Below are 24,006 nucleotides of genomic sequence, written 5' to 3' on the forward strand. Positions count from 1 at the left end.
ATCCAGGAGCTGGTTTTTTGAAAAGATCAACAAAATTGATAGACCGCTAGCAAGACTAATAAAGAAGAAAAGAGAGAAGAATCAAATAGATGCAATAAAAAATGAAAAAGGGGATATCACTACCAATCCCACAGAAATACAATCTACCATCAGAGAATACTACAAACACCTCTATGCAAATAAACTAGAAAATCTAGAAGAAATGGATAAATTCCTCGACAAATACACCCTCCCAAGACTAAACCAGGAAGAAGTTGAATCTCTGAATAGACCATCTCATTACTGGGTATATACCCAAAGGACTATAAATCATGCTGCTATAAAGACACATGCACACGTATGTTTATTGCGGCACTATTCACAATAGCAAAGACTTGGAACCAACCCAAATGTCCAACAACAATAGACTGGATTAAGAAAATGTGGCACATATACACCATGGAATACTATGCAGCCATAAAAAATGATGAGTTCATGTCCTTTGTAGGGACATGGATGAAACTGGAAAACATCATTCTCAGTAAACTATTGCAAGGACAAAGAACCAAACACTGCATGTTCTCACTCATAGGTGGGAATTGAACAATGAGAACTCATGGACACAGGAAGGGGAACATCACACTCCAGGGACTGTTGTGGGTTGGGGGGAGGGGGAGAGGGACAGCATTAGGAGATATACCTAATGCTAAATGTCGAGTTAATGGGTGCAGCAAACCAACACAGCACATGGATACATATGTAACAAACCTGCACATTGTGCACATGTACCCTAAAACCTAAAGTATAATAATAAAATAAAATAAAATAAAATAAAGAAAGATAAATAAATTGAGAATTAAAATTAAAAAAAAAAAGATTTCGTAATATACGGGGCATCAGGCAGAGTCCTCTGAAGAAAACTTCCTCAGTAGTGGGGCTAAATTAAACTGCAACTACAGGCTACTGTCAGCTAATCTTAACACAGATTAAAAGCAAATATTGAAAAAGATCAACCCGAGAGATATCTATAGAATTTGTACTACAAGAAACATCAAAGGATGTCCTTCAAGCAGAAGGAAAACAATATCAAATGGCAATCTAGATCTCTGCACAGAAAAAGTGCAACAAAGAGAAAATATGTTGGAAAAATATAAAAGATTTTTCCTCATCTTTAAAGATTACTTAAAAAGACAGTCGAGTGTTTAGAGAAAAATAATAGCAAAGTATAAGGTTTATGTCACTTGCAGAATTAAATATCACTAAAGAACACACACAATAAGGCAGAAAATAGTTTACTATTGTATAATTCTTAGATTATGTATAGTGATCTATTACTTGAAGTAGATTGTGATTAAAATATGTATATGGTAGACCCTAGAGAAGCCACTAAAAAGTAATCCAACAGTGAAGACAAAATACTCAAAAAATACTGAATTGATCCCAAAGAAATCAAAGGGCAAAAAGGACAGATGAAGTAAACAGAAAAAAAATATATATCCTGATAGATTTAAACCCAACCATATTGATGACTACATTAAATGTAAATAGTCTAAATCTCCAATTATGATTTAGAGATTATAAGATAACAATCTAACTATATGATTACAAAAACCTACTTAAAAATAAAGGTGTTCACAGGTTACAGGCAGAAGAATGAAGAAACATACTTTGAAGAGTGACTATATCAGCATCAGACAGTAGACTTCAATATAAGGAATATTATTGAAGAGACAAAATGACAGATCAATTCATTAAGAGAATGTAAGCTTAAATGTGTATGAATGCAAGTAATAACAGCTCTAAAACAGATAAAGCAAAAAGTGGTATAATTGAAAGGAAAAACAGACAAATCCACAATTATAGCTGAAGATCTCAAGACTACTCTCTCAGTAATTGATAAGACACAGAACACTTGAACAATACTAACTGCCTATTTGATCCAATTGGCACTTATAGAACATTGTACCTGACAAGAGCAGAATATATATTCAAGTGCAAATGGAACAGTCACTAAAATAGATGACATTCTGGGCCATAAACAAGTCTCAAATTTAAAAGGACTGAAACTATAAAGTCTGTTCTCTGACCTCAAAAGAATTAAACTGAAAATTTTTTTAAAAGTTATGTGGAAAATTACCAAATATTTGGAAACTGACACACTTTTAAATAAACAATGGGTCATACAAAAAATAACAAGGAAGATTAGAAAGTATTTTGAAGAGACTGAAACAACATAAAAATCTGTAGGATGTTACTTGCTTATATTAGAGAAAAAAGGTTTCAAATCAATGATCTAAGGCAGAAGTTGAAAAACTTTTTCTGTAAAGGGCCAAACGGTAAATATTTTAGGCTTTGCAAGCCACATAGTTTCTATCCTAACTATTTAACTCTGCTGTGGCAGTACAAAGGCAGCCATAAACAATACGTAAATGAATGGATACGGCTATGCTCCAAGAAAAATTTACAAAAATAGGCAGCGGGCCAGATTTGGTACATGGAACACAGTTTGCTGACCCCTGTTAGAATATCAGCTCCATAAATGCAGAGAATTTTGTCTGTTTTGTTAACTACTGCATCCCCAAAAACGTTGTCGTTTATATTTAACAGTGCCTGACCCTTAACATATGCCAGATCAATACATGTTGAATGAATTAGCGAATTTAATCCTCAGAACAAGCATGAGTTAAAAATTGTCATTTTACCAATGAATATACTACAACAGTGATATACTACATGATCAATAAGTAAAGAACCAGTATTTAAGCTCAAGTCTGTCTAATTCCAAAGTTTTATGAGCTTTCCACTACATTACACTAATAAGACAAAGGCATTACTAATTGTAAAAGTTTCATACAACCTCATAATGGATTTTCCACCCGTTTTTCTTTTCCTGAGCCTCAGGACCAAATGAACAATACACTAAAGTTAAAACAATATCTAGAGATTTATGCTTATTTCCTCACCTATGTCATAATATATTTAAATATCTATATTTTGGATTAACATTTAGATTACAGTTGATGCAACTAAACAGATTGAATCTTTTTTTTTTTTTTTTTTTTTTTTTTTTTGAGACGGAGTCTCGCTGTCGCCCAGGCTGGAGTGCAGTGGCGCAATCTCGGCTCACTGCAAGCTCCGCCTCCCGGGTTCACGCCATTCTCCTGCCTCAGCCTCCAAGTAGCTGGGACTACAGGCGCCCGCCACCACGCCCGGCTATTTTTTTTTTTTTTGTATTTTTAGTAGAGACGGGGTTTCACCGTGGTCTCGATCTCCTGACCTCGTGATCCGCCCGCCTCGGCCTCCCAAAGTGCTGGGATTACAAGCGTGAGCCACCGCGCCCGGCCAACAGATTGAATCTTGAACACAAACTCCCTTGTAGTTTTATAACCAGGAATACTGGAGACTTAACTTATTTAAAACAGGTAGCATGTCTAGAGAACCCAATCAATTTTATGTGCTCAGACATGTAGCACACAGGAGTATGACATTAATTAGTATTTATTCTTTTCAAATGCACAAAGATGTGAAAAATGTGAGGGAGAAAAGGAAAAAAATAAAAAAACACCAAAAGTGTCCCATTCTTTCTTGCCATAAGAATGCCTCATTCAATCCTCTCCACATAGAGGAGGGCTCTTGGCTCTTGTGCCACTCACGTACTGCAGCCCTGTCCAGTGGGCTGCTATTTTGTGCTTTCAATAACCAGCTCTCATAGCTGACCATACACATCTGCTTCCCTTCATAAGTCAATAATCAATGCCAGCTGTTCTCCAAAAATAGGCATTCAGAAAGCACTAGAGCAGCTCTGAATATAGATTCAGAGAACTGCACATCTTTCCATCATTTATTCGCTTGCCTGGGGTTTTACCATCATCACAATCAGCAGCGAGCTTGAAGGAGTCAACTACTTTTTGTCAAGTTTTCCTCCTTTGGATGCTCAGGGTAGAATTGTTAAAAATCTGTGTACATGAGACCAACACTGCATACAAAGAAGCTATTAAAGGGTAAGACAAATAGCATCCACACCATTTGCTTGCCCTGAAGGCTTAATGTTTATTGTAATCTGATGCTGTAATGATTGATGATGATGTCATGATGCTGAGAACTCATGGCTTCTACAGCCATTGAAAGATTATTAAACTCAGGAAAAAGATAAAAGTAAATGAAAAATGATATAATAAAGCTGAATTTTTCAGCTTCTTGACTGCCAGAACTTGCAATAAAAACATATTTAAATTATATAAGTCAACAAATCTTTGGGACAAATAAAAATAGATTGCTTACTGAAATTACATAAGGAAGGTAAGCTGTATCTTTATCCATAACCAACAAAAGAAAAAAATGTGTCCTCAAAGGGCTTAATTTTGGTGCTTGAATAGGGACTTAGGATAAGCAGGTTGTACTGGCTCCTGTAAAATCATCTCGCTTTTACCAGTGTATTTTAAGGTAAATATTTCCTCTTTAATTTTAAGTAATAAAGCATTACTTAATAGCCACTATTTAGAGAGTGCTTGCAGTGTTCACTTTTCATTTTCTTCTCACTCAATCCTAGCCAAAACATGTGCTTCAGATCACATAATTTGTAAGGGGTAGGGCTGAAATTAAAACCAAACTAAACCTCATGGACTTGATTCTGAAGCTGCCCTGAGTCTCAAACAATGAAAATATACATGGTGCCTCACATACAAAGAAGTTAGGAAATGATTATCAGTTATGAAAGCAACAAAAAAAGGCTAATCAGAAGTAACACTACCAACTTCCATTACCAAAACAGTGGAACCAAACCCAAGAACACTTCTTATGCTTAATTTTTCTCAACTAGATTTGCATGATGTTCCTACAGAACTCCAGAGTTGTTCATCCCACTAGGTCCATTCCTTTGGGAACTCATGAGCTCCAAGTTATATTGAGAAAAGTATAAAGTAATAAACATTTGTATTTTAATCATTCACAGGAATCTTAACAGGATATGTAAAAATATGATATGCATTGGAAAAGCTTTCCTACAATCTAACGACATAGAGTACACTACCACTATGAGAGCTTCCAGCTTTACTACATGCTAAATCATAATATAAACAAATCTTATACTGATATAAAGATGCCCATATTCCCCAAAGGGAAGAAGATATTTAACACATTTCTGCTTCATACCCAGGACCACTGTGCAAACTGATTTCAAAAATCATTAATCCAGAGAAACAGATGTACTTAAAACCCTATTGCTTTTGTTCATAGGACCCAATGCTTCTCTCTTCTTTGCCAGGTATCCGCAACTTCTTTCGTATTTTATTTATTTATTTATTTATTTATTTTTATGAGACAGAGTCTCGCTCTTTTGCCGAGGCTGGAGTGCAGTGGCGCGATTTCTCCTCACTGCAAGCTCCGTCTCCTGGGTTCACGCCATTCTGCTGCCTCAGCCTCTCGAGCAGCTGGGACTACAAGCGCATGCCACCACGCCCGGCTAATTTTTTGTATTTTTTAGTAGAGACAGGGTTTCACCATGTTAGCCAGGATGGTCTCGATCTCCTGACCTCATGATCCACCCGCCTAGGCCTCCCAAAGTGCTGGGATTACAGGCGTAAGCCACCGCGCCCGGCCCGCAACTTCTTATAAGAACAATAACCTATTTACCAGGTACTATGTGTCAAGCTCTGTGCTATGTACTTTGTATGCATTGTCACATGTATTCCTTCATATAGTCCTATAAAGTAGGTACTATTATATGATTACCATTTTACAGATGAGGAAAAATAGGAAATTAGCTCAAGTTACACTGCCAGCAAGTGTCAGAAATAAGACTTTAATCCAGGACTATCTCACTACAGGGCCCTGCTCTTACCTACTAAGGTAAGAGAACAAAATGAGACCCCTAAAATTATCTGGTCTCAAACCCTCACTTTATAGATGAGGGCAAATTAACCCAAAGACCATAAGTGAAATGTTCAACATCACACCTTGATTACTGGTAGAGTCAGTGCTAAAACCCAGGGCTTGCTTTCCTATACTCACTCTACTACCCCATATGGCCGTTTTCTAAAATTTGAAAACAGAAATACATTTCAATATCCTACACAAGTATTTCCATAAACTTTCTATCTGACTCACTGTACCATGCTCAGGAGACCTTCCCTGATTTTTTTGAAGCAATCAAAAGCTGCTCACCCTTGTAACTATGGCTGATTCTGAAAGATCAATATTTTTACAACTAAACTAACAATATAACCCACAATTTGCTAAGAGTTCTTATTATGATGGCTCAATGATGTTTTTCTCTTACATTTTAAAATGAGGTGAGTTGTAATCAATCTTTAATATGCTGGTTCTCAAACCTGGTCACATATTAGAACCACCTGAGTTGCTTTGAATGACCCAGTGTCCAGGCTACATCCCAGATTAATTAAATTAGAGACTACCTGGGCTGGAACCCAAGCATCAAAATTTCTTAAAACTCTGAGGTATTCTAATACACCACCAAGTTTGAAAACTAGGGCTTAAATAATTATTAAAACTTAAACATAACATTTCAGGTGGCATTAGATCAAATGAGCTAGACTAACATGATCTCTAGATCAAATGAGCTAGACTAACATGATCTCTAGATCAAATGAGCTAGACTAACATGATCTCTAACATTGTTATCAACTACATTAATCCACCTTCCTCAAAAAATTATTAGAAAACAAATTTAAGAGATTTCAAGAAAACTGTCCTATCATAGACCACCAGCCTCAGTTATTTGACAAGATTCTTCTTAGCTGGTTCTATAGAGAAACATATGGAAATCCTTAAATATACACACAAAGAGCAACCAGGCTACCAGCCAAAATGAGCTCATAATCATAAACATACCCATTGTTGTTTCCATGCACGTACTTGGGAAGCAACATCCTGGTCTATAATGAACTACACTCATGAATTAAGTCAGTGATAACAGTCCTCTTTCCAGAGCTAATTCTAAGAGGTTTCTTCCTTGATTTAGGTCACTATTAAATGACAACTGTGCATTTCAAATTAAATGACAACTGTGCATTTCACAAGGATATTAAACTCTCACAGGTTTTGAATTCCATAGTAGAGGACACTGATTATTTATGGGGTCACATGACCAATCAAGATGATTTCAATCACTGATTAATAGAATTAACAATTAACAATGTTAATTAACAATTAACACTAACAAACTTGTTAATTGTTCTTCCTAGTTTAAAACTTCAGTTATGGTAATATTTGTATTTCTTACTTTCAGAGTATAATTAGCCCTTTTTCTGTTTTTTAAGTCTTCTCTAACTTGGTTTCTTCTAAGGAAGATGTTTCGGCTCTGACCTTGCCTACTTTTAGTCCCAACTGCATAGTAAATTGGCAAAGCTGAATAATTCTCAGTGCTTACTTAATTAAAATTTGATTCTAGTAAGAAATATATATTAAAATATTTCATTTTTAAAGAATCTTGATCTCATGGCCCTTTTTCTTAGTATTTAAAAAATAATTATTCTGATCCAAACATAATTCAGAATAAAAAATGTCTACTTACAGGTATCATCCAGTTAGCCAGGTCACCATATTTGGAAACCTGCATCGCTCCTAGCATTGTCAGATCGACATGTCCCCTGAGAAAGAGGAAGAATAAAGTGAACCTCACAAGCTTTTGTCCCCTTTGCTTGAACTTGTCAGCAATTAGAATAACTTCATACCACCAAAATACACTTGCTTCCCCCCACACACAACTGATTTCCTAATAGATCAGCTCCATGCTGACAGAGAAATAATCACTAAAAAATCTTTTTTCAAAAAAAGTTACAGTATACATTGTCTCAGTAACAAACTATGAACAGGTGTACACAGGAAGATTGTTTCCTTCAGTGAGGCAGAATGTGACTATTTGAACACAAACACTAGCTAGAAAGTGAACACAATTTGAAGAAAATGTTAGAATCCTCAGAAAGCACCTTAGAAATGTTTATTTCAGTCTGGTTGGCACAAAGACATGGATTCCATTTTGGGGGTTATTTTCCTAACAGTGGGCTGGATATTCAATGCCCAACATTCGATGTGAATAATTTCACATCTTGCAGCCGAACAAACTCTGACAGTTTTCTGGCTGGGAAATGTGGCTGTGTTTCAGAGCCTTGCTAACACACTCAGAGGATGACTCAGCCCATTCCATACTGTGTGAAACATGAGGGGCTCTGTTATTACGTACCCTCTAATCATTGCAAATGATTCATCGCTGGAGAAAAAAGAGGCTCCTGGAAGAATAGTAACTGTTTCCTTGCCTAAACACACACACACACAAAAGAAAGAAAAGGCTATTAGATTTCTAAGAGTATCATGGTGAACAGAGATCCATATCTTCTCCATTCCCAAAAGAACTTAAGCTCCCTTTACCAGAATGCAGTGACATAGCAGGTGGGTGAACACAGTAGGAACATTTTGTGGTGGAAAGCATTTTGTCACTGACATTGCTCTCGCCTTTGCATGATGATAATGAAAAGCAGACCACTTTTAGTTTTCTTATTGTTTGGAAATTCTCTACAGCAGCAGTCCCCTTTTTGGCACCTCAGACCGGTTTCATGGAAGACAATTTTTCCACGGACGGGGGGATGGGGATGGTTTCAGGATGAAACTGTTGTTCCACATCAGCTTATCAAGCATTAGGTTATCATAAGGAATGGGCAACCTAGATCCCTCATATGCACAATTTACAATGGGTTCAGTTGGGCTCCTATCAGAATCTAATGCTGCTGCTGATTTGAGAGAAGGCCAAGCTTAGCTGGTAATGCTCGTTCCCTCGCCCGCTGCTCACCTCCTGCTGTGCAGCCTGGTTCCTAACAGGCCATGGACCAGTACTGGTCCACGGCCCAGGGGTTAGGGATCCCTGTTCTACAGGAAATGCACCCCTCTATTGTCTATACCTCTCCAGCCTCTCACCATCCCCATTCCCTTCACAATCCGCTGCTAAATACTACTTAGGAATGAGGAGGAAGGAAGTTCTGGGGTAACACCTGTCAAAATCTAATGCTACTGTAAGTCACTGAGACAGAGAGACTGTGGAATCAACATGAACATAAGAAGGAATGCAATTTTGAAGGGAATGACACAGGAGATGCACCGCAGTTTCTTTTTTTAATCAACAAATAACTTCAGTGATAAGAAGAATAACTTCTGAGACTCTGATGTACAGCATATAGTATTAACTATAGTTAACACTATACTATATAATTGAAATTTGCTAGGAAAGTAGATCTTAAGAGTTCTCACTACAAAAAAGGTAACTATGTGAGGTGATGGATGTGATAATGATTGTGGTAATCATTTCACAATGTATATGTATATCAAATCATCACGTTACACGTCTTAAATATAAACAATTTTTATTGGTTAAGTGTATCTCAGTGAAGCTGGGGAGAAATAAAAATAAAACTAGAAAACACATATAGAAAAAAAGGACCCACCTAATTCCTTAATTTCATTTGGCCTGAACTCTAGACTTTTCATCTCTCTCTCCTTTTCTTTCTTTTTCTGACTCATCTGTACTCTCTTGCCCCATAGGTTTCTATTAAAACCACAGGATTTTCATAAAATCAGGGAATAACATGGTAATACTGGCCAATGTATTTAAGGTTAACTTCCAAGAAGTCCCCTTGGAAGGACATCTCCCAAGACTTACATCTCATAATGAAGTTCAGAGCTGGAAAAGATTTTCAAGGTCATCTACTCCCCATAGAACTAATAAAATCACCTGACTCATATCTAAGCTGCTCCCATCTTGTGATCTATTTCCTCTCTATTCAGGAGCTTCAGGGGCCTGGGAATAGCTTCTGGTCTCAATCAGGAAGGTGCTCACATAGAACTGTGCCAAAGATAAGTCACCTGTTTTGAGAACACCCTGTGCATGGCCCCAGTATAACAGGGCAGACAAAAAGAAAGAGAAGCAAAATAGGGAATATCTCCCATAAACAAAAGGACCACAAGCAGTCTGAATATCCCTAGCTGTGCAACACAATTATATCCTCAGATTCTCAAGTCTTTCCTGAAAGCTAACTTTTCCATCAATATCCCCCTCCATTCAAACTTGAGTATGGAGAAAGAGTCAGCTTATTTATAAATATATAAATACATAAATACTTCATCTTGATATAAATATATATCTCTCGAGGGAGTTTTATTCCAAATGATAGAAATATTTTCATATCTTTTAAAGTACCACAAAACTGAAAAGTTTTGAAAATACTTCCTGGTATGGTTAGCAGGGGCTTTTAAACAGCATGTAAGACTTAGTGGATTAAATTAGATAATGCATGCAAAGTCCTTACTCTAACTTGCCTGGCACAGAGAAAGGGCTTTATAAACGCCGTCTTTTATTACTGCCATTTTTGTTATTCCTCTCTCCAAAGCTACTTATAAAAGAGACAATGCCATTGCCCCTCTAGGGATAAATGCCACAGGACCAAGTAATTGGCTTATATGGTGGGGTTGTACGGCCAGCCTATGTGAGCTCTAGGTTTTAAGACAGGCATAACACAACTAAACCTTATTCTAGACACAATGTCTACAACCTGCAAATTCAGATCCTCATCAGTCCTGTGGGAAGTCAAGGAGGAGGAATTTGTGGGACAAAAAGGAAGAAAAACATTAAAAATTCCAGTTCTTTGTTTTTTAGGGGTTAAATAACACTGACTTCCAAAAGACAATCTGCACTGGCTGATAATACATAGAAGGCATATTTACCATGTTATAGGAAACTGAAATCAATGGGAAGAGCTTTGGATCTCCCTATATTATTTGTGAAGCATAGTTTTATCAAAGAGCCCAGAAAACAACTCTCTTGAAAAATCATTATCAAGGCCTCTGCTAATGCATTACAGCATCTTAAAAATTACATTCTTTTGAAGCAAGGTTAATTTTCAGCATTTTTAAACATCCAATATCTAAACAAAAATAAGTATCCTAAAGTCGAATCCATGATTTTCACGTACATTGTCCAAGTTTGGTCAAGAAAATTCGTAACTAAAGGCAATCAACATAAAGAGGGCTTTCTTATTTGGCTATTCCTGATTGATTTCTGTCTCCTCCAATTTTTCTTTATGTATATCTGAATTTTTCATATTTGGGCAATAGAGTTATCAATTTCATGGTCACTGAGTCCTTTGGCTCATGATTTAACAGGTCATCCACACAATAGTAAATGCCTACTATATGCCTTAAACAGTGTTATAAACCAAATTTGGGTGATCGAAACTAGTGGTTTGCAAACTTTAACATTCATCAGAATCACATGGAAGATGTATGAAATGCAGAGTTTCTAATTCAGTAGGTGTGTGGTGAGGTCAGAGAATTTCATTTCTAAAACATCTCCAGTGATGCTGATGCTATGGGTCTGGGGACCACACTTAGACCACACTGCCCTAAGCAAAAGGAACTTACTATACAGCAAGAGAGATAAACAAATAATTACAAGGCAAAATGTGATATGCTTCTCAGAGAGATGCTAGATATGTTGTGAGTTTAGGGGAAGGGCATTTCTGAGCTACAGTAGGATTTGGAGAAGAAAAATGAGCTGGAACTTGAAGGATAGGCATAATAAATGTTGGTAGAAAGTTATCAGTAAGGAGATGGGGATAAAAATGGAATGGAGCAGAACAAAATCTCATGAAAGACACACCAAGAGCAAGGACATGCAAAGAAGAGTATGAGCCATAATCAGAAAACACCCAGCAGTCCAGAATGGGTACACAAAAGTATCCTTGAAGGGTACAGCAAGACAGAAAGCCATAATGGTTGGTTGCAACCACTACAGAGATCTGGAATGCCATGTTATCTGTACTTTAGACTGCAGGCCTGTGATTCTTCAGATGTGATACATATACCTCTAGAGCAGAGTTTCTCCTGCTTGGCACTATTGAGCATTGGGGCTGGTTAACTCTTGGGGATAGGGAGACTGTCCTGGTTGCTGTGGGATGTTTATCAGCATCCCTGGCCTCTACCTACTAGATGTTACTCCCCCAGGTGTGACAATCAAAAATGTCCTGAGACATTGCCAAATGTCTCTGGGGGCAAAATCAGACCCCATCACATTGAAAACCACTAGTGTAGAGAGGACATGGCAGGGGGCCGGGGATATTAAACATGGTGATTCTTTCTAAAGCAACTTTAATCAAAAGTTAAGTCATTTAAAATACTGTATATTAAAATAAGAAAACATTAAGAAATGAAGAATGCAAAATGCACAATACAGAAGCAAAAATATAAGACTTAGAAATTTCACAACTGCATTGGGTTACTCTAGGTTAGAGCCCAGATCTTGATGGGACCTCTGGGACGTTCCTAGCACTGCTGTCTGCACCTCTGTGCAAGTCAGGTCATCAGCAGATATAACTCAGTGTATAGAGAAAAAGGCCAGGGGTCACAAGCAGGAGACTGGGTATGAACTCAGTCCCTAGCAATGTTATCTTGAACCCATCACTTCAATTTTCTGAACCTCAGTTTCCCAATTTGTATAACAAGGTTTCATTTGAGGTTCCAATGGTATAATACACGTGAAAAAGTATGCCGTAAGCCATATAAAACTATACAACTGGTAGTTCATTTTTACATAACCTTACGAGACTTTTTAAAAAGAGATCTATTATTATTTTGAATTTTTAATATACCAATTATATCCAGAAACATAACTCTTTGTATTCAAAGAGATTTCCATAAAATACTTTCAAACTAACACAAATAATGGGTTGATCTTCCAGGTAATTTTGGGAATTGAGGAAACCACCAATTTATATTTTAGGCTCTCCAGCTTAAAGTATTTCCTAATTTAAAATCAAAAGTATGAAAGTATCAAAAATCCCAAAAAGGACTTTGAAAAAGTTATAATATTATTAAACTGACTTGCAGCTTAGCTTCCCATAAGCAATGAATTCCTGTTTTGTAAAGTAGTTTATAAATGTGGCACTTCATGTGTTGAAGTTGAAATATAAAATTGGTAGAAATATAAAATTGGTGGCTTCATTTGGACTGAGCTACTTCTAAGCTCTATGGAATCAGAAACACCTACTGTCCAACCACATTAAAAAAGTTAACAACTTTTCCAAGGAAAGTGGGTTTTATAAACTGAAGCCTGAAATTTGGAACATGCAGTTATTCATTTTGCAAATAACTCACTAACATCATAAATTAATTAAACCAAGCAGCAAATATTTTCACAGATCAATGAGCTATTGCTAAAGGGTACAGTACAATTAAATTACAGCCTTGGTTAAATGTCATTGCTTTATCACAGTAGGCCTTTCAGAATTGAGTCGTGTTAACTAATTCAACTATTCAACCAGAAGCTGTTTCACTTCCAAAAATTCTAAGTATCAAACATCAACTCTACTTGGCAGCTGGCCTTTATGTTCAGCTCATATTACCTGTATTCTGAAATTTATACATACTATTTTTGAATCCAAAGTAAGAATAATAGTTTTGTGGGGGCAGAATGAATAAAAGAAGGATACAGAAAATCACGCTAGAACCTAAAAATTAGCTTCTTATGGGCAGCTGCACTCCAGGGATGATATACGGCTCCAAAGTGGTGGCAGTGTTGCCTCAAGCATAGGCCGTGAAGATGGCCAAAAGACCTGACCTGTTCTTCCTCCTCTAGGCTGTTGATATATGAGGCTACATCTCAGTCAAAGAAAAGGCTAATAATAAAAGGCAAAGCATATGCCTGTAAGAACAAAGGAGAAGACAAGGCTCTAGTCCCCAGTTCAACAAAACTACATTTATTACATTACTAGATCATACTTACCAGCAGAGAACCTCCTTAAGAACCTCTCTTGCTCCAGTGAGAACTAGAAAATAGGAAGCATCACCACCAACAAAAACCCCAGTGTACCAGATCTTTTCTTTTTGCTGCTATGGATTCACTCCCACCCTTCTCTATCCTGAGAAGGCTGACCTACTTTGACTTGAGATTCGCCAGTGGGAGGCGCAGGCAGGCGACCCAGCAGAGGACACCCTCCACCCAACCAGGTTGCTGTGATTTGACTGAGTTCCTCTACCAAAGGCCACAGTTCCTACTAAGTGGCCAGTTCCTCTACCAAAGGCGACAGCTCCATTATGTGGTAGAGGAACTCAGTCAAATCACAGCAACCTGCTCCATAAAGCCCAGAGGTGATAACTCCCTGTGGAATTTTACCATCCTTTCTTGGTCTCTTTTAAACCTGTCCATGCCCTTGTAAATTGTCCCTTCCTCTAACTCTCAATTACCCCATATAAGAGTGCTCTCTATTCACAGGCAGGACCCTGATTGATTGATCCATCAAAGCTCTTCCATTAAATGTGCCTTCATCTGCATTTCCTCCTTTATCTTGGTCATTCCTGAATGAGGCGAGACCTCAAAAAAACTTATCTCTCCCCCTCAACAATGAATACCATGGAGTGCTCTCCAGGAAAAGACAAAGAATTCAGTCCAAACTCTTATTATTTAGCACAAAATTAACAGCAAAGGGAAGGGCTAGAAATAAGTGAGCTTACCTGCATTGATGAGATCTGCATCAGCTTCATGTTGTCGTGGATATGGACCCTGTCAAATACAACACACATTCAATTAGTAAATGAAGATTCTCACTGAATCACATATTAGAACTGTAATATAAATAACTTCCCTAAAAACCCTAGAAATTTATCATCTGAAGACTTGAGGTAAACTTTTGAAAAATAATTCGTTTGTGTCCATGGCTCTGTTTCTTATGTTAGTCTTTTCTATACTAAAGTTGTGATTGGGCAAATGAAAAATATTTTCTAAAAATTACCAGTTAGAATGAAATGCTATACTATTAGAAATACAAGTCCATAAAACAAAAAGTAATTATTTAGTCCCTACTATGAAAATGTATTAGAAATATAGGTCGGTAAAACTAAGGTAGGCCAGGGCAATGGCTCATGCCTGTAATCTCAGCACTTTGGGAGGCTGAGGCGGGAGGATCACTTGAGGCCAATTCAAAACCAGGCTGGCCAACATAGTGACACCCCATTCTCTTAAAAATATAAAAATCAAAGAAGAAAAATGTAGTACTTACTATGCAGCCAATGTTATTCAAAAACTTTTCTGTGAGGATTAATTAATACAAACTACATCACATTATTTGGCTAGAAGGACCTGGAGAGGCAAACTTTTAGCTTTCTGATTTGTAAAATGTAGGCCTGAATTTGGGTTTCTAATCTTGCTCCTCACTACATCTAAGTTTTGATATACTTATGTCCTTATGTTCCTTTTGCACAGCTACTCTCAGTAAAGTTTTTAAATTTTTCCATATGTTTTTATAACGTAACTCTATTTAAATAGGGCAAGTAGTTTAAGAATATCACATATATTCGATGAAAAGGGAGGAAACTATAAAAAAATAAAAAGGCATAAGATATAAGATGAAGCCAGAAATTAAGAAACATTGGCTGTGAAATTTTTACATACTTTCTAGACAGGGACAAAAAATTTATCCTTTAAACTGAAGTGGCAACTAATGTTCAGAACTATGTAAATTTTCCTTTAAACATTGGCCATGGATAATCCACACATTTATTTCCCTTTTCTCCAAAACTAGGAATTTGATCACTCTAGATCTCTAAGGCACCTTAAAAATGCAAGTCTTTAACTTCCACATGAATCTGCTTTTATCCAAATATATAAAGATCATTTTTGAGTCTTTGAAAATGTCACGATTATTGCCTCAATCAGTATCAACTATATGCTCAGGATCATTATTTATTTTGAATTGTGAATATGTTTTCCATATGCATAATTTCTATTGCATTAACAGTTATGATCTACTGAGAAATAAAAGATTATGAATAGGCAAACCAAATCCCTGCCATTGTTAATTAAATTAAAATGTCATACAGGAAGCAAAAAATATATGATTTTATTATAATAATGAAAAAATATGGCCTAACTAAGAAAACTGAGCTCATCTGGACGCTTAATCTTAAGAAAGAAAAAAAATTAACCTTTTGGACAATAGAACCTCAAAAGGAGAATGAGATGAGAACTTCTATAGCTTTTTGAGGCAATCAACTCAAATAATGTCCCTGTCCTAAAGTAGAAACCTTACTCTTCAGTTTCTCACTCTGAGGCTTACTTAATTTTATTTAACATAGAACTATTGACAACCTTCATTATCTTGTCCAACAACAGAAGGATGAGAAATAGTTTACACAGGAAATCATGAGGTCTCTCTGAATCAGGTTCCACATGGGAGGTGCAGTCAGAAAGCCAGAGTCAGGAACGTACCATCTACTACATAAAATACAATACTACATTGCTCACATTTTAAGGGAAAAATTAAATATTTTATCATGATAAAAAGAAAAATAAGGTTGGGCGCTTTATGCAACAACTCAGATTTCATTATGTGTGACGGATCCACTAAAATCTCAGGTTTTAGCATTATAAAATTTATCCATGTAACCAAAAATCACTTGTACCCTAAAAGCTATTGAAAAAAAAATTTAATAAAAAATTTCACAACATGAAATATCTCATTCTTCATTAAGACTGGATTTTAAAAAACAAATTTTCATCTTACCAAACCCAGGACTCCATTTTCACTTTGAAGATGAACAGTTATATTTGGGCTGATAAAGTTGCTGGCCAGGAGAGGGATTCCTATGCCCAAATTAGCTGGAAAAAAAAGATGTTAAGGTCCAGCATATAAAAGGTAGAGAAGTTATACCATAAATCTTCTACATATATAGATCTGAATGGAAGCTTTATTTAAAGGTGGCTTACTCTGAATGTAATAAATAAATATATTCTCCAATCACCCATGGGGTATTATTTTATAATTTTTCAAAAAAAAAGTCTCTAATTAGTCAGCGTTTTCAATAACATTAATATGCTTTCCCACCAATATCAAAGTAGTGGCCTCAGAAGCTAGCCATTTGTTACATTTTAACAAAAATGTAAGCACATTTTCATTAAGGTGCTCTGCAAATTTGGGCTGATATATTATGACTGATTATTAAACACAGCTTGACTTTTAAAGAATGATTTTCACTATTCAAAACTCCTGCCAAAAGTAAAGATCATTTTTTATCACCTTTATTGATAAATGGAGTTATCGTTTTTAAATTTTAAAAAAGTTTTCTGACAATACCAAAATTTGTGCCTAAAAGTATATCAGATCCTTTGGGTCTCTATGGTAACATTCATTGGTAACTGAATTTTCTATGTGACATAAAAAGAAAAGTGGGGAGGAAATTAAATTTCAGCAAATACAATTGAGCTCATCTATAAAGTAGCTGTTGTTAAGGCATCAAAGAGTTAAATGAGATTGTTGAATTTTCTTCCTTAAATGATCAAAACAGGAGTGATGATGATTACTACTCAATGGTGTGGGTTCAGTCCTGCCTATCAACATAGGCAGGCTGATCAGATCAAAGATACTCACACTGCCTGGAACTACTGCCCACTACTGTCCACTACCACTACACAACAAATACCTCACCAGAACTAGTACAAAGAATGATGGCACTCTGATGAGATTCTAACAGTGAAATCTTCATAAATCAAGGCCAGAGGAGGTTTATATATGGTGCCATATTATAAACTACAAAAGTCAGCAGTACAACTCAATGACCTGGATCACTTCTTGTGGATATAGTAAATGTATGAAGCTATGATTATAGCTACTTGGTTTACCTCTAGTGTTCTATCACAGTCTAGTATAATTTGTAATTTATTTCTCAATAATGCACAGAACACACTGGGATACTAATTCCATTATGAGCAGGTATTTTTAGGACAGAGCAACCCAAATTACAAGTCTGGTACCTCAACTCTTTCATCATATTCTAGCATTCTCTCAGTTCTTTAATATTTTAAAGTCAAACACCAGGGAGGAAAAAAGTCTATGTATTTTGGGTTGAAAAAAAGTAGGAGATATGGAAAGACCATTTACATAAACTGACTTGCAAATATTTTTCACAGGCAATACAATAACTGAATAAAGAACACCTGAAATCAGTGTTTAAGTATCAATGGTAAGTCACGGTAAGACGGGTTGAGAAGAAAGTCCAGTGATCAACTTTCACCTACTAACTCAACTTAGTTGACACCACACCTTGCTGATACAAGAGCAGGAAGAGCAGCAACATGCTATTCTTTTCCCCTGTGTGAGTTTGCACCATAACACAAGGTGTAAACTGAAAAATGAACAAAAATGAGGTAGAGGTAAAAAGAAAGGGGAAAAGGAAAAGTTCTCCCAGTCAAGATCACAGTCTGGAAGACTGACATTCATGGACTAGGGAAGCTCACAGAATGGAGACATTTGTCATGTCTCTCATTCTTTCTGTCCTAGGTCTTTAAGTATGGCTTCACTGTATCCACCATTCAACAAACATGCATTTTATTATATGCTACCTGTATTTGTATGTGTTATTTGTATTATATAATTCAATGTCTACTATAGTGAAAACTAGCAAAATGGTGAACAGACTTGTTATTTAAATTTATTCAAAATCCAAATATTAATTGCATTAATTATGTCTACTCTACCTCTTTTTTTGACAAAGTATCTAAAGCAGAATTTGAATCATTTGTTGAATACCCTCTTAAAATATTAGATATAAAAGGGTACTCACAGGATCTTTGTCAAGAGAATAAAAGGGTTGTTAAGAAGTTGGATCTTTCAATGAGTATGCAAATGTCAGGACAGACAGAAAGTAAATAGCACTGGTTATCACTAGGAATTCTGAGATTTGAAAACACTCATCTTGGGTAATCTCTTTTCCCAATAATCTCCCATTAAATGCAAGTTGTACTGAAATCTAATGGGTATTAGAAAATAGCTAAGCAAATTATTAATTGCCATTTTGTTTCAAGAAGGCAAAGAGATATCTGTCATATATCTTGACATCTTTGGATTATATGCCACATTTTGTATTAAAAAAAAAATTGATTACCTTAAAAGTTACCATAGACTAGAGACGACTCACTATGCAAGAGGTCTAATAGCCTGATCAATATGGGAAAAGCAAAGGCTATGTCTTTGCCCAGGCTCAGAAGGATAAAGGATACCATACATGCCATCCTCAAACTCAAGAGCGGCCCTCTTGATGATTCGTTCCCTTACGTCATCTCCAGGTTTGGCAGATTTGGCTTCCCCATCTCCCTCTTTCCGGATTGATAAACGCTTTAAGTTAAACAGAAATAAATTATTCGTGGTTGAAGGCATGCTTTGTATTTTATCACTGCTGAAATAAATTTTACTGGAAAAAAAGATGAGCTCTCTCCCATTATTATGAGACAAATCTGCAATATACCAGATACTTAAAAAATACTATGGGTGATATTTGATGGTAGAAATAATTATTTAGGAACTAAATGAAAGTGGTCAGATTTGTTTAAAGAGGAAGATACGCTGTTCAGTCTGTTTGAAGCAAATAATCTGTTACTACTTCTGTTATTCTTCCAACTAAATTCTCCTCTGGTGCTCAGGGATTGGCCAGAAGAACGAAAGAGGAACGGACTTTGGGAATGTGTTTTTCAGGGCTGTCAGAATGTGTTTACCAGGTGTTGCTGCTGTCAATTGCCTGTTTCCACTTGCAAAGTCCAGACTACTTTTACCACAAAATGCATCACAGGAATCATAGAAATACCCAGAAACCAGCCAGGAAACTGTTTCCTCTATTAAGTCTCTTTGACACAAACTCTGGCTTGTGTTTGCAAAAGTCCCATCCTTTCTTCCTAGGCCCCTGACACTGGTTTTGTATTATAAAATGTCTTCCTGTTTGATATCTACAAGGTAGTGGTATCTCTAGCACCCTACTGTATGTCTATTCTGTTGCTGATCCCTAGACACTTCTGAATCATGATAGTAATTCTGGCAGGGTGGCCATTGTCTACTCTCACTGGCTGATGATTTAGATATGTGTCCCCTCCAAATCTCAGGTTGAAATATACTTTCCAATGTTGGAGGTGTGGCCTAGTGGGAAGTGTTGGATCATGGATGCAGATCCCTTAAGAATTGGCTTAGTGCCATCCCCTTGGAAATGCAGGAGTTCTCCCTCTGTTAGTTTACACACGAGCTGGTTGTCTAAAGGAGACTGGCACCTTCTCTCTCTCTCACCATGTGACATGCCTGCTTCCCCTTTTCCTTCTGCTCTGAGTAAAAGTTTCCTGAGGTCCTGACCAGAAGCAGATGCTGGTGCCATGCTTCACTTATAGCCCACGGAAGTGTGAGCCAAATAAACTTCTTTATAAATTACCCAGTCTCAGGTATTCCTTTACAGCAATGCAAAAGGGACTAACACACTGGCCTTAGAATACCTTCAGTGCTCCTGGTACCTATACTCCTTGCCACAATCTCATACTCACCAGCTATCCACAGCCCGAAGCTAATTAGAATGACATTCTGCACTCTAGAAAAGTGCAAAGCACCTTCAAGACAGACAATTCTGAACAATCGAACATTAAGATAAGACTACAGCAAGGATAAAACCACCAAAGACATGATTATTCTTATCTCCCCTCTAAGACAGCCAGAAAAACTATACATCATAAATTAGGACAGTAGAAGCCTGGTAGACAGAGCCTAGAGAATCTCATGGCATGGTGATACGTATCTTGTGATGACAAGGCACTGTCAGGCTGCACAGAGGCATAGACCATCATATCCCCATTATGATAGACACATGAGAAGCTCTTACTAAGATCCAAAACCAGACTTTCTGCTCAGCTCTAGTTCCCCATCATCTGGAATGGCCCCAGGGATGCATTATCTCTGTAACTGGATCCATGAATACTGACAAAGCAGCTAAGTCAATTACCTCAATTCTTTTCTCATATTTTTCTCCCTTTATAAGGCGATGTACATAAATCTGAGGAATATGGATGTCTTCTGGAGGAAATGCTCCAATATCCACAATTTCTTCAACCTAGACAAAGAGAAATTTCCTTCAAAGTTAGTGAAAGCTTAAAGTGAACATTTTTAATTTTTTAAAAGGTATTCACATCTTCACATACAACTTAGGCTGGAAACACGATGTAAATGTATATGACGGAATATGGACATGTATCTATGTATGTATATGTGTACATATGGGTAATGTCTATCACACCTCCTGGACCCACAAAAGAGAAGAAATTACAGTGTATGCATCTGAACAGAAAATACAGACCATAAAGCTCCAGAAGTTAGTCTTTGCTTAAAAGAGTCTCAGTTACAAATTTGTCAAATGTTTTGTCAGTACAGCTGCTTGAACTTTCACAAATTGCAGCTCAACTATGCAATGATAGCCCATTCCTTAAACACAGATTTTCTAAATTAATGGGAAATTTATCATATCAAAGACAAAAATCTGTAATAACATCTTCTTGGTCAATTGAAGAGCTTTTTAAATACAGATACAAATGCTATTTGTAACAGTTGTAAATTATTCTTGTTAGCTTCCTAGGATCGTGATACAACTGCAATTGCTGAAATAATTTACTTAAAGACAGATAATTAATTCCAATATGGAAACTTCAAAACTGAAATATTAATTAATAACTAGAAATACTCAATTTAATTAGAATCAAAGTCATTCACCAAGAATAAGGTCATATAGCAATATGAAATGCCTCCACGTTAGTCTGTTATTTTAGAATTAATTTAAAAGACAATTTTTCTATCAACATAAAACAGTTCAAAAGAACAAGGATCAAGAAAAACTAAACTCAACATTGTTGCAGTCAAAGAATTAGCTTTCTGGTGACACGCATGCACACAAACATACACACCTTTAAGTTGTTGAGTACTCAGCTTAACAGATACAGTATCCAAAACAAACAATTGTTTGCTTCCATGAACTGACTTATACAAGGATAGTAATATTGATTTTTGTTTCCTAAACTAATCACTGAAATCTGGAAATCTGTGAGGTTAAGCAGCCCTTCTTTTTTTTTTTCCTTTTATTATTATTATACTTTAAGTTTAGGGTGCATGTGCACAACGTGCAGGTTTGTTACATATGTATACATGTGCCATGTTGGTGTGCTGCACCCATTAACTCGTCATTTAGCATTAGGTGTATCTCTTAATGCTATTCCTCCCCGCTCCCCCCACCCCACAACAGTGCCCGGTGTGTGATGTTCCTTCTTATGCTGTTCTACTACTATATGCCTTCACTAGGCTCCTCCTACAGTGCAAGAATACCGGGGCTTACAGAAGACATTTTACTCATTGTGCAATGCTCACAAATAGCTGAAAAAGGCAAGGACATGTGGATAAAAGCTATCTTCTTTGATAAACAGAAAAATCAAACAAAAATTCCAAGGAAAGGTCAGAAAATATGTCGGCATCCAAGTTGAACTACTGGGTAGAGAGGCACCTGGGGATGAGTGAGGAGACAGGGAAAGTGGGGCCGAAGACCCCTTGCCACTGCACTCTGTGTCCTCCCCTTGAAAACTCTGTATGTTCCAGTATTTTCTATTCAAGGTGGAGGTGGGGAATGCAGAGCAGCTAAGCACTACTGCTACTTCTTCAACTGGTTGGAACTTTCAGCCATGAGGGCTGGGCTCATTCACATCTTTACATATTCAGTTTTAGCCTTCAAAGAAGTTCTTGACTTTAAAAATGTGTTTATACATTAATCCAGTATCCTGAGGACAGACATGAAGATTTATTATTCATGAAAACACTAATCACAAAATTTATTATAATAATGAATTGAAAACAACTTTAATGGTCAGCAATAGGGAAATGGTCAAATAAACATGGTGTAGCCATGTGATTAATCAATATTATGCACTCATAATATTTAATGATATCTCATAATTTCATGTTTCATAAAATGCAAGATTTTGTATAAGTAAATAAAAATTTATAGAAATGCACTTTGGCATAGACAATTATTTATATACCTACAGAAAATAAAAGGAAACAAATGGAAATGCTAAGAATTGTTATCTCTGGGTAATAGTACAAGTGGTTTTTGTTTTCCTTTTACTTTTATAATCAAAACTGAAACCCATAATGTTATTTTTTCAAAAGATGTGATAAACACTAAGTTTCTAAATCATAAGTGGGGCATGTGATAAATCTCACAATTAGTTAGACATGTACCAAAGAGGGCATGTTAAAAAGAAAATAGAGATTCTAGGAAAAACTGAAGTTTCTAAACCCTAAAAGCAGTCACATTATGAACTAAACTAAGCAAACCCTTCTTGCCTGCATATTTGAAAATAATAATGTGAATTATTTTTCATGCCTAATGTTGCTCCAAAAGGTCAGGCCCTCAAATCTCTTGCTACAATTGTGACAGCAGCTTCCTAATTGGTCTTCCTGCCTCACCCTCTAGCAGGGGCAAGGAACACAGTAAAAAAGGAAGAAAAAAAATCAGTATTGCTCACCTAAACTGAAAATGCTGATGGAAACCCATCACTATTTTCTTTTGGTTCCATCAAAGAATGTTTCAACAGAAAACACCAAATCAAGACAAAGCTTCATTACCCAGGACAATTACATCATAACTCTCAGAACAGAATGAATATGTCCTGGTAAAACAACTCTGATAAGCAAGAATCTAGCTAAACATAAACAATTCAATGTTTTGTCATCCTAATATAAACGGCTTTCAGACTGTAGAAAATGCACGTGCAGCATTTGTCAAAATAACAACATTCAACAGTATTGAAAATGTCTATACAAAAATCAAAGCTTTCTCAGAGTTGGTTAGCGGAGTTAATAGCTAAGAAAGAAAATATTTGAAGTACAAACCAAAAGAAGAAAAGATGTTTTCAGACAATCTATGAAAAGAGTTTAAAAAAAAAATGAAGAGGCAGAACTATCTTAATGTTAGCTATCGAAGGGACTGACTTCAGTGTCAGTTTCGTGTGATCTTGAGAACAATAAGGAAGAAGTAACGGGAGGATTAAAAAGTCTAGTGAGATCAGGTGATAACATAAGCGTTAATGGAAAACCTGATGAGAAAATGATGGCTAAAATGAGCTGGTTAGGACAAACATAAAAATAAAAGATCCCTTACCAAAGATGGCAGAGTTTTCCTCCTGAA

The 24,006-nt window shown here is 36.4% G+C and overlaps 1 protein-coding gene across 3 annotated transcripts in view; it reads right to left on the reverse strand.

The window, feature by feature from the left end:
* OXCT1 (3-oxoacid CoA-transferase 1) overlaps nt 1-24,006 on the reverse strand; it is a 141,473-nt gene that overhangs the window by 64,240 nt on the left and 53,227 nt on the right. For all 3 annotated transcript variants that reach the window (XM_058430050.1, XM_032136188.2, XM_032136189.2), the window contains exons 8-13: nt 20,782-20,889; nt 19,031-19,145; nt 16,539-16,633; nt 14,491-14,539; nt 8,180-8,252; nt 7,511-7,586 (exon numbers count right to left, since the gene is read on the reverse strand). In XM_058430050.1, coding sequence (XP_058286033.1) covers nt 7,511-7,586; nt 8,180-8,252; nt 14,491-14,539; nt 16,539-16,633; nt 19,031-19,145; nt 20,782-20,889 — 516 coding nt within the window. The remainder of the gene's footprint in view (nt 1-7,510; nt 7,587-8,179; nt 8,253-14,490; nt 14,540-16,538; nt 16,634-19,030; nt 19,146-20,781; nt 20,890-24,006) is intronic.

Source organism: Hylobates moloch, unplaced genomic scaffold (assembly GCF_009828535.3).
Source record: "Hylobates moloch isolate HMO894 unplaced genomic scaffold, HMol_V3 SCAFFOLD_17, whole genome shotgun sequence".
Taxonomy (NCBI): Eukaryota; Metazoa; Chordata; class Mammalia; order Primates; family Hylobatidae; genus Hylobates; species Hylobates moloch.